We start from the raw sequence: 12237 nt of genomic DNA on the forward strand, positions 1-12237 counted from the left end.
ACAGCTCATGGGATCGAGCCCCGCAAAGGGCTCTGTGCTGACAGCTCGGAGCCTGGAACCTGCTTCGGATTCTGTGTCTCCCTTTCTCTGTCTGCCCCTCTCCTGCTAATGCTCTGTCTCTCTCTCTCTCTCTCTCTCTCTCTCTCTCTCTCAAAAATAAATAAACATTAAAAAAATTAAAACAACAACAACAACCATTATTCAATCCTCCTACTTTTCCAATGAAGAAGTTAAAGTAAAATGAGGTTGAATGGGGTAAAATAGTTTAATAATATCTTCTCAATATCATACTACCTGTCCATAATAATGCCACTAACTTTTTTAGAGCAATGATAGGATTACATATAAAACATTAAATCATACTGAAATTCCTTCGGAATTCTGAAATTCTGTAACTGTAACAATTCTCATACTGTACTGTACTAAACTGTAGGAAGTATCCTCTCTACTGATTATTTTTAATGTAATTATAGAAATATGCACACATAAAGTAACATTTAAGTTTTGTTGACAAAAGCGAAAAGATTTTGCAATGGACTTGTCAGGCAATAACAATTTACAATATTTATTTGCAATTCTGGGCATTTTTAATTAGCTTAAGGGAAGTTTCTCTAACCTCTAATCCTAAAACACACTTTAGAAATTCAAAGAAATTTTGGCCTGCAATGTATGGTTTACAGAAACTATCACACCAGAACTGTCTTTTTATTTCCACTTTGAAGTTAATTTTACAAGCACTTGTTAGGAAAACATGGATTGGACACTAATTTCACAATTTTAATAACAAATTTACTTTTAGAAGCCATCTCATTATAGTTGTTCTGATTAACGACATTACATGATTTGCTAGCAATCTTAAGTTAGCAAATGCATACCCCCTGCCATCATTAATAATGCTTTTGCTCCAGTTTGAGAAACGATGCTCATCTCCAACTCATGCTCTGGAAGCTTGATGTCAGGAAAGGCAGCATTAATCAGATGCTTTAGGAAGAGAAGCTTAATCTCAACTCTGATTTAGCGTATTTGAAGCCACTGCTAACTTCATTCAGTTACCTGAACATTGGGTCTCCTTTTTCTTAAATTAATTGTTGGTATACCTACACCAATAGGCTGAAGCAACAGAAAGGTGGTAATTCATCATGCTACATTTCAACACAGGTAAGGCTTCTATCCTACAATCAATTTTGATCAGATATTTCCTTGATCAGCAGCAGGTATCACAGAGTTCATGACATGTCAACAAATAAAATGAATGTTTCAAAATACTGGTGGTGTATAAAAAATGTTATGCTAGTAAAAGTATTCAAAAAATTGTTTAGGAGCATATTTTAGTATCTTCCTTTTTTCCTAAAAAAGTACATATTTGGAAAGTGAGAAAAGTATTTTGTCTCAGACAACTTTAATGCTGATTAAAAAAAAAATCCTGCAGATTTTAGAATTTACATGATTCAAATGTGTTAAAATATAATTATTATAAGATATTGAGAAGTGTCAACATTAAGCCCTTAAAATTTGTGGCTTTGTTTTCTGAAGTGTTACCAAATGTTGTATCTGTGGAACTAAAGGAGAATTTAACCCTAACACTGTAGATTTATTTTAAATATTGACTTCTAAAGTGTGGATTATGCACAACTTCCTATACAATAAATATTTATTAAGGTTGACCAAAATAAAGTATCTTAGAAGTGTACCCAATCTGGTTATTTTTATGAAACAAAAAGTAAGAAATGTAAAATGCATTTTGGAATAAAGCAGGATACATAATCCAGTACTTGTCAAATGTGGTCATGGTGGAGACATGAGGAGATTAGCAATGATTGCTTAGAAAATTAGATATGTAAAAGGTTTATACCTACTTTATTTCCTGAGATTCTAGCCTTTTTGAAGGATACTCATACTGCCTTCTACAAACTACAAAATTGTACTGAAATAACTTAAGATTATAATTTCAGGAAGAAAACACAAGGCATTCAACAAAGAATACTTGCAATAACACTAGACTTTAACCTTATTAAAAAAAAAGGGGGGGGGATATTATGGAACAGCATTATCTTCCTTTATTTCTACTGGTAAATTTCTGATGAAAGCACTGAGAATAATTTTGTTAGTATACTAGTGGTTACCATATCTGTCCTTTGTACTTGTCAATTTCTAAAACAAACAAGATGTCTTATACTCTATCATCCTTTTATGCAGTTCTTTGGTCTACCTGCAAAGCATGCACCATCACCCACAAAACACAAATAATGTTTAATCTAATGATGAGAATTCACAAGCATATTTAATTCACAAACATAAATTTCAGAGAAAAGAACACATCAATTGTTCAAACGTATTTTAATGGTTTTGTAAAATAGTATTTTCTAAATATCTTTGTTGCACACTTGTTTCTAATAATTTCCTATGTAAAAATATGAAAAGTTAACATAGTCCTAAAAAAAAAAAAAATCACCTGGGCTGTAATAATGCTTTCTATAGAATTTATATTTTTGTTGTAATTATATGAGTGTTAGTAAATTATTCCAAATCTGAGACAAATAGATGTTAACATCAAATAGTAGTAAAATTTTTCTATGTAAATAGTGGTTATCAGAAGAATGTATAAAAGGGGGAAAACCTTTTTCAAATTATTGCCTTTAAATGATAGATTTATATACATTGTATGTACATTATTCTCATTATTCTTCTTTATTATTTTGTCTGTGATATATTTTACTTCCTTTTGGAGAAGGGGTTAAGAGCTACAATCATAAAAATGGGGATCCTTCACACCTTTCAACACATTACATTATTACTGCTTTTAAATCACTTCAGTTGTGGGAATGTAAATTAAAATATATTGGATATACAAAAACCAAACAATGGCATTGCAAATTTTTAAAAAAATCTTAAAAATATTTAAAAAGATACAAATTTTCAACTGTGACAAAATCATAGAATATTAGGCTAATCATAAATAACTCTATTAAGAGGAACTTAACAGGACATATTTATAAAGGCCTGTGATAGACTAATGATAATGGGGAGAAATGTCTACACCATTTTTATAATAAAATAACCACTTTAAATATAGTGCAGAATGAGAGGCAGCTACATTTGATTAGCTAATATTTAGATCATGATGGAGTTTATATGGAAATAAATTCCCAAGTGAACTTTTAAAATCATCACATTTCTTACAACCACTTAGTACGTTTTCGCATTCAATATCAATGGTTCTTAATTATCATTGATTTGAAAGGTATTTAAATGACTCAACATTAAATGTATGTGTGTTTATGAATATACTTGTGTATGTCCAAAGTTATCACTAACATTAACTATTCGTGACCAAGGGAAAGAAGATAGTATGACTAAATCTGGATGTATTTCCCTCTAGCATGGGTTAAAGTATCTTCAGTGTTATCTCCAAAGTTAAGCAACAACTTGAAGATGCTCATAACTTACAATTATGTAATATGATTTTGCCAGTTTTTATTTCCAGATAAATATATTTCATCCTACCTGTGAAGCACTAATGGAAAGTGAAAGAAGCTGGTTACGACATTTAGGAAAATATTTCATATCTTAGCATAGAGATTAGAATAAAAAGTTCATCTATGTGATTTTGTCACTTTCTGATAACTCCCTGATTAATAAACACCTCCCAGTTCTGAAGCTCATCCCATGGAGTTGTACTTATTGAATTTCATTCCTATTTTTTTAAGCATGCTCAAAAGTAGAAAGAAAAAAGCACTTTGGGAGATGAAAAAGAGAGATAATTACTAGAAAAAAGGGTGATGGAAAATATAATCTGTGCATAGAAGAACATTACTTTTATGTATCAGGTTCACACCCATCTGGGGCAATTCTCCTCACTACTTTACAGCCTTAATCTAAATCCCAAGGGGATGTGTGAACTCAGGCATGGGGCGATAATGGCTGTCTTTGAGTTGTGAATATTGGTTAAATATTCCATAGAAATATGGAACAACTAAATTGGTAAGAGAAAATGAATAGTGCTTTCACACTTTCATATATTATAAACTGTGGTCTTGTCATGTATTAACATTACAAACCTAATGTTCCTTTATATTTAGTGCTATATAATGAATTTAAAGATGACAAATCTATTAAGAGCATAAACCATTAATTTTACAGAATTGCATTAATCACTGTAAACAAATTATATACATACCTTTGGCTGAAGATTTGGATGTAATAAAACATAACCATTAGGATCAATTGCAAAATAATAGCCATTGGGGCAGAGCTGGAAAAAAAAATTAAAAATCCCTGGGTCACAGTCAGAAATCACATTCTTTAAAGATAAAAAATTCTTAACACATTTTAAAGCATGAAGAAAGACAGCATAGTATCTTTATATTATTTTAAAGACCTTAACATTTAGTTCATTCGGTAAGTTAACTACATGATTTTTGAGGATTACTTAAATGTTTTATAGACAGCTAAATTAGTACAGAGCTCTAAAATAAAAAGATACCCAAAGAGTAAATTTCATCTTACTGTAAAACGTGGTGTTAGTCGCTTAATATCTTCCAAAGATACATCAACCCCCATCACACCAAGAATTAGCTGGTTCTATAATAAAAGATAGCAAAAAGGTAGTCTATTTTGGATTAAAAAATGCACATATTTCTACACAATTATTATATATGTTCATCCTTTTGCTTGACAATAGTTATATTCCAATCTAGCTTAAACATTTTTAAGGGTGAAACAGCTTTTGATACCAATTTACAATGATTCCCACCTTTGTTTACCCAGGACTTTATCATTGTAAATGAAATCCTGATGACTGTGGCTAAAATAGAAAATGTAGGGGTTTTTTGTTTTTTTTTTTAAGTAGACATAATGCTCAGCATGGAGCCCAACATGGGGCTCGAACTCACAACCCTTAAACCAAGACCTAAGCTGAAATCAAGAGTTGGACACTTAACCTACTGAGCTACCCAGGTGCCCCAGGAAATTTATTTGATGCCCCTGGTACTCATTATCTCTAATATTTAATTGCTACTGTACAGTCAGTTGTAGCTGTATGTGTGTTTGAGAGATACCAAACATGGGCATCCAAGCTTTAGTTGCAAGTCAACAAGGGCTATGTGGCAAACTGCTATCATAATCTTCTCAGGGACATTAAAGACGAAAATGGTGTTAAAATTTAGAATCAGGAATTTCAGTTTTAAATAGAATTATATAAACTAAAAAATAAATTAAAATGTTACAACGAAAATTATAAAATCCATTCAATAGTTATCATGAGAACACCATAAATTTTGCGTAGGTGCACAAACAGTGAGAAAGTTATATCAACTATATTTTTTTGTCATGGACCAATTCTGGTCTCAGCAAACCCTCCAAATTAAAGCAATCCCTTAGTCCATCTGAATAGTTACAGAATTACTCCTTTATGGGTTAAATTATTTAGAACCCAGAGATCTTTTAGAATGACAATGGGTTCCTGGGGCCCCTGGGTGGCTCAGTCAGATAAGCATCCAACTCTTGATTTTGGCCCAGGTCATGATCTCACGATTCATGGGTTTGAGCCCCACATACGGCTCGGTGCTGACCATATGGAGCCCGCTTAGAATTCTCTCTCTCTGCCCTTCCCCTTCCCTCTCAAAATAAAGAAACTTTAAAAAAAAAAAAAAAACTAACATTTTTGATGGCCACATTATAAAAGTAAAGAGTTCAACTGAAATTTATAATAACTGAACAAATAGTAAGTGCAACAGACTTCATTATGCCATAAACTGGAAATAAATTCCCCTCCAGTCTGGAATGTCAAACAAAGCCTAAAATGAATATATAGTGTTTAAAAAAAAAATTCTTAACTTGTCCCGCAATCTAAAATTCTTTCTGATGCAATTTAAGAAATAGGAATGCAACCCTACTTTAAAATCAAAAGTATTTTAAAAATGAGTGGAATCTAACAAGTAAAATTTTCCAGAATTTTTAAGTTGGTAGCATCTCACTGCATTGACAATATTTCCAGTGCTGCAGAAGTCAACATTTTTATGACACTCATGTAGTATTTTTCTTCAATCTTTAAAAAACAGAAAACAAAATAGAGCTCTTCATTTTTTAAAAATATTTTTTTTCTGAGAGCTATTCATTTTATATCAGATGCTTAAGTTACATGATGATTTAAAAACAAAACAAAACAAAAACTACTGTCTGAATGGGAGCTGGAGGAGGAATGTTTCAATAAAAATACATATATACACCAGAGACAAACATTACCATGGTTTTGTTCTTTGGATTTTTCTTTCTGAGCTCCATGGATATCTTAGATACATTTAAAAAATGTGCACACAATAGTATTGCCCATCTGTCATGTAATTACTCCCAGGGACTGAACTTGTGTTCTCATCAGTTCATAGTTAAACAGAGTTATGTTGAATCCTGACTCTGGGGAATCAGAGAACTTGACCTGCATTTCCTTTTTCCCAGGTGGTTATCGCATAGGCAGCTGTTGCCTCTTACTTCTGGTCTCACAAGACAGTTAGATTCTATGTATTTCCTTATAGAAATATCTTATCCACACTGAGCTTTGACGTCACAGTTTATCATTTATTATTATTAATTTTATCAATTAACTTTTAACCTTTAAGTTTGTCTTATTTTCAACTTGGCCAGTTATGTTGAAGACCGGAAGAGTTCCAGTAATGACAAGTCCTAGTTCCTAAAAATAGATTCAGAAAGAAAAAGGCAAATTAGACTTACAATTTAAACTTTGTCATTCTGAATTAGTCTTTGGTATTTGACACTGCATTTTATGGTTACATTATAAAGAGACACAAATACCTAGTAAATGATTTTGAAAGCTTTTTCACAATGTTTGTCTTTAAAAAATCAATTAAAACATCTGAGAAATAATGAGAGTCTATTAGGCAGCTATTGAAGCCCACCACCTCTACAATAATAGTCTGAGAGAGCACTGCAAATAACTTAAAATTATAAAAACTCAAATTACACTAAATATTTCAGTAACCCTGCCCCTCCACTCTTTTGTTCACAGGGATTCCATGAACAGACTGATATGAAAATATTGTTATATAATTTGTTTGCCTTCCTTTGTGTAGTTTCATTCTTAATTTTTTCATGCCCTAAGCCAAAGGCTTCACGTTAAATCATAAATGTATAGCAGAATAAAGAGAAGAAACAAGTTATCAATATCACATCTGCAATCATCTGGTAAATACTATGTTGTTCTAAACAAGCAATAATGCTTTTAAACACCCTCTAAGACAAATAGTATTTTTTGACAAAGTCAAATAATGTAGCTAACTGTAAGCATCAAATGCAATAGTCTGGTCATAAAGCAGTTTAATCTAACAAAAGTAATGACCTAGTGTCATCCAGCATGTTGATCATTTCAAATATTAAATGAACCCATGGAGATTCGTTGAAATAAGGCGATTTTCAAGTCAGAGGGTTTTTTGTTTTTGTTTTTGTTTTTTTTATTACTGCTATCTGCAGCCATTTTATATATATATATATATATATATATATATATATATATATATATATTTTATTTATTTACCATTATTACCATATATATATTATATATTTATTTACCATTATTTCATGTCAAAACTACATTTTCAAAAAAAATCACACTTTAAAATAATTTAAAAATTATTATTAAAAATTTCAAATTTGCTGAGAAAATATTAGTAATCGTGTGAATAATGACCCCAAATCCAAATCTCATGACCCTTGTTCTAATTCCAGAAACATCCTGGCTTCACAGAGAAATAGTTTATAATTGTGCATGTGAGAAACCCCAAAACAATGGGAACTGAATTTAAAGAGGAAGAACAAACAGAGAGAGAGGCTTTCACCAGAACAAGATACCAAACTGTTTGGGACAAATACAATTAAGGAATCAACCACACATAATTGGTGCATGATGATATACATGTGGGCTCTCTGTTCAGTTCTAAGCACGAATATTCAACAATGGAAACATCCTTCAAAATGCAAATTCATATTCACAATGAAAACTTTCTACCTCAATAAAATCAGATTAGAGATAACTCATAAAACTGGACTCCAAAACACAATTCAGTAAATATTCCTTTTGGAGAGATTTCTATTCGTTATAATGCATAGTTTTAAAAAAGCTAGCATGATACACGATAAAGTGTATATGAGGCAATCATTTTCTGCACATCCCTTTGCATTTCTACAGAGTATGGTAATGTGCTTCTAAATATGGTAACATGTGCCCTAAAATGAGACACTAGACTTCTAACATAGGAGATGAAATCACCAATGAACTCATTGGTACCCAATTTCCATTTCCTTCTTCATTGATTAAGCAGACAAAAAATTTGTACAAATTCCTAGGGAACAATTTAGAGAAATAAGACAAGATTTCTGCCCTCCTGGAATTTATCTGGTATTTTTATATTTTCTTGATTCCAACTCTTTTTATCTCTTTTTTTTATCCAAAGAATCTCACTTTATCTCCCAAATAAAATGAACCCTCCACAATATTGTTCCAGTCTGCTCCTGTTCTTAACTCCCATTAGCTCTCAAAGTGAGTGAGGTACCATTTTCCAACATAGCCAGCCCTTGCCTAACTCATACTATACCCTCTTTGTGTGGTTTCACTAGTTCCCACCAATTGTAGAAACTTTACCTTGATTCATATGTTCAGCTAAACTGTCACCATCTTTTAAACTCACCCTACACCACCCCCAAATATATGGCTTCGTTCTTCTGAATTTCCAGAGTTCTTTTCATTTTTTTTCATTATATTTTGTCTTGGAACGTGTTTAAATTTTTTTCTTAATGTAACCAAGATATACTGACCAGCATATATTGCGAATCTGCCACAGGCAGCGATTACAGACAAGTAATTAGAAATACAAGACCATCACTTTTCATTCTCAAGTTGGTAAAAGAATGCTCTACGTGTCTCCTGACTAGCCAATTCATGTGCCTCTTTTTTTTTCTTGCTTTACATTTAGTTTCAGCTTATAGAACAGCATGTTTAGAACCAGAATCTCTTCCTAATGTCATCTGTGCTATCAGTGAGAACCTTACCAACAATGTAGACGTGCTGGTTAATGAACTTCTGGTCATAGGAAATCCTACAGGGCATAATTATTGACTCCTCCTATCATACTCTGTCCTGTGATGGATTTGGAAAAATGAAACATTTTGGCCATAGCTTTAGATGACCATGTGACCTTAAATAAATATGTGATGTCAAGAAGGAACACTGGATAGTAATTTTAGCTAGGATTTGAGGTAAGCAAGCTTCACTTTATCTTTCTTAGCATGCAAAGCTGCTGTTAATAGTGCCTATTTTTCTTCCAACTTCCTGTATATGTTTATTTTACAAGAACCAAATGATAAGTACTTGTAAATGGACTGCGTGTTGCCCTTTGGGGTCACGATTGCATTCAGGGAAGTAGTATCAGCATATAATTGTACTCCAAGGAGGAAAAAGGGTTAGTGAATCAGCATTTACTTTTCAGGGCTTAGGATTTTGGTTCTCTGTGGTATGTTACACACTAGTCAAATAATTAATAAAGTCTTCTCATCAAGATTAATCATATGTATATATCTTAAGCATGATATTTACTATTTGCAACTTTAATACAAGGAAAGTTGGAGTTACATTAGACAAGTTTTCTCAGTTTCAGCTCTAATGATCTTTTGAATAATTCTTTGTTGTATGTTGTATGCATGTGCATGGGGTGAGGGGACTGTCCTATGTGGCGTATGACATTTAGGAGCCTCCCTCGCCTCTACCCATGACATGTCAGCAGCAACCCCCGCCCATCCCAGTCACGACAACAGAAAATATCCATAGATATATCCAAATGACCTGTGAGTGGCAAAAACTCCTCCAGTTCAGAACCACTGCTTTGAAATATGATAGGATACTTAGATTAAAATTTGAGTTTCACAATGGACAACTTAACATGTTTTTGTTACATCACACCACATGTGATCATTTTAATGGCTTAGTTCCATAAAAATCTGGGGTTGAATCTCAAACAAGAGATGATATATAAAGAGGCTAATAGGTTTGTGATGATTTCAGAGTAGGGTCAGATTATCGGCCTATTTAATTGCATGTACTTCTGAGCTTTGTTGGGTCTGGCTTGAGTTGTGGAGGCAATACATGCTTCTGCCAACTGAAGTCTATTATTAAAATATTTCAAAAGTTTTGCTTAAAGTCTGCAGTAGCAGGGACTCATTCACTTGACTTTAGGTTTTTTTTTTTTTTACATAAAAATTCAGAAAGTTATTGAAATGCCTGTAAATTCAAGATTTGAGTTGTGAAACTCCACACTCTCAACGGATCACCTAAAAAATAAAGTTAACTCTTTACATGTATGGTTAGACAAGACGAGGTTTTTATGTATATTATCTAAATTCTAGCAAAGAAGGGTGTGATAGAAAGACTTTCAGAAAGGACTTAATGAATTGGAAAAGATAAATGTCACCTAGAAAGATGCAGAAACGATCTGTGTGCTTTTGTTAGGACACTCTTTGGTTGAAAAGCCAATCTCTTACCAGTGCATCTAGATACACATTTGTCCACTGGACTTGCTTTGCTTTGTCCCCTGCTAAAACCATTGGTCTTCCCAGAACATCCAAGTACTCCTATATTTTAAAGAAAAAAAAAAAAAAGGTTAGGGGGTTGAAAAAAAGAAATGCCGTAGTAAAAACAAAAACAAAAAACTCCACAGAAGAAAATTATCTAGAGTTAAAAATGAATATGGAATCAAAGTTATTAAGGGAGTAAGTGTATAATCATTTAATTGCTATTTTGGGTATACCATAAATGGTACGTCTACATACTTTGAATCAACAGTACTTAACTCATATTATTTATACAGTAGATCTACCCCCGTTTTTTTCTAATACCAAAACATTCTTTTTCTGAGGTACAGCCAATGATAGGTGAAATACGTTCCTTGTGAATTGTTTTATGTTAATCTAAACTATTTAAGGCTCTGTGATTTACTGGATGGAAGTGCACAAATTTGAAATCATAAAGCAGCCACATACTTGCTTTCATATCACAGACTGTTTGGCTGAAATTCAAAACTACATTTAAACATATCAAAAAATAAATGCAACACTGTGCCAAATAAGACATCAGACTCTAGTGCAGCTGCTGTTTCATTTCAACATAAAACACAGTCAGTATTCAGTTCCACAAATGCCATGTTATTTGTGCTACATCTTGCCTTAGTCTATTTTGTGGATCTTCAGTTATGTTTAAAATTGAGTAATGGTTTTAAATTGTAACTTATGAATGCTTGAAAATAATATATATTTATATTAACTTAGTTGCTTCAATCTACGAAGTTATTTAACAGGCATATTTTCAGTTGAATGGTTGTAGAAAAATTCTCTCCTCGTTGTAATTTTACTATGTTTGAGAGAGCCAGAAGGCTCCATGCTGGGTGTGCAGCCTGATGTAGGGCTCGATCTCACAACCACAAGACTATGAAACGAGGCAAAAGCCCGGAGTCAGGCACTAAACCAAATGAACCACCCAGGCACCTTGTAGGTTTATTTTACATAGGTAGATACATCTGCAGGGGTTATTTAGGAAGTATTTAAATTCTGATTAGAATCTGGTATAATTTGTTCAGATTAATTATTGCTTCCTTTTCTTTGTGGTACCTGCAACTGGAAGAAACTCACTTAAATGATCTGAAATGGGACCAAGTTCAAATTAAATGAAATGACATTGCTAGTAAATTTTCATTTTACTTAGTTTCTGTGATGTTTTTAACATCTGAAAAGAATACATGTAGTTTTTCACCTGAGTTTTGCGTATTTGAAAACACTGGGAACCTTGATGTAATAATAATCAATATACATCACCATGATACTCATCCGTTTATTACAAATATTATGGATCATTTTTTCATTTTCACCTATTTTCTCCAATTGAACATATTTAAAACAGAAAAGAAACATCTTATTCTTTGAGAGAATAATTTCAATTACAGTACAATTACAATACAAGGTATTTAAAACTTGTAATAACTTGTAATCATACCTGAGTATTGATTCTTATCGCTCCAATGGAAGGAATTTCATAGTAATAACCTGAAACATATACATATTTTTATATATAGAGAGAACATCACAATAAATGACCACAAATTTTTTTTCTGGCTTCAGAGGAGAAAAGGCCATGTTTTTTTCACTTTGAATTCAACAAATACTAATATACCAATATCATAGATG

At 32.4% G+C, this 12237-nt stretch overlaps 1 protein-coding gene across 11 annotated transcripts in view; it reads right to left on the minus strand.

Annotated features, from left to right (window-relative positions):
- Window positions 1-12237, minus strand: part of CACNA2D1 (calcium voltage-gated channel auxiliary subunit alpha2delta 1) — a 496078-nt gene that overhangs the window by 58340 nt on the left and 425501 nt on the right. For 6 of the 11 annotated variants that reach the window (XM_019825390.3, XM_045052315.1, XM_011280348.4 and 3 more), the window contains 6 exons: window positions 12047-12096; window positions 10543-10632; window positions 6608-6685; window positions 4507-4581; window positions 4178-4252; window positions 1054-1110 (listed from right to left, as the gene is read on the minus strand). In XM_019825390.3, coding sequence (XP_019680949.1) covers window positions 1054-1110; window positions 4178-4252; window positions 4507-4581; window positions 6608-6685; window positions 10543-10632; window positions 12047-12096 — 425 coding nt within the window. The remainder of the gene's footprint in view (window positions 1-1053; window positions 1111-4177; window positions 4253-4506; window positions 4582-6607; window positions 6686-10542; window positions 10633-12046; window positions 12097-12237) is intronic. The other 5 variants (XM_011280351.4, XM_011280350.4, XM_011280353.4 and 2 more) reach the window with 1 other exon arrangement.

Source organism: Felis catus, chromosome A2 (genome assembly GCF_018350175.1).
Source record: "Felis catus isolate Fca126 chromosome A2, F.catus_Fca126_mat1.0, whole genome shotgun sequence".
Classification (NCBI taxonomy): domain Eukaryota; kingdom Metazoa; phylum Chordata; class Mammalia; order Carnivora; family Felidae; genus Felis; species Felis catus.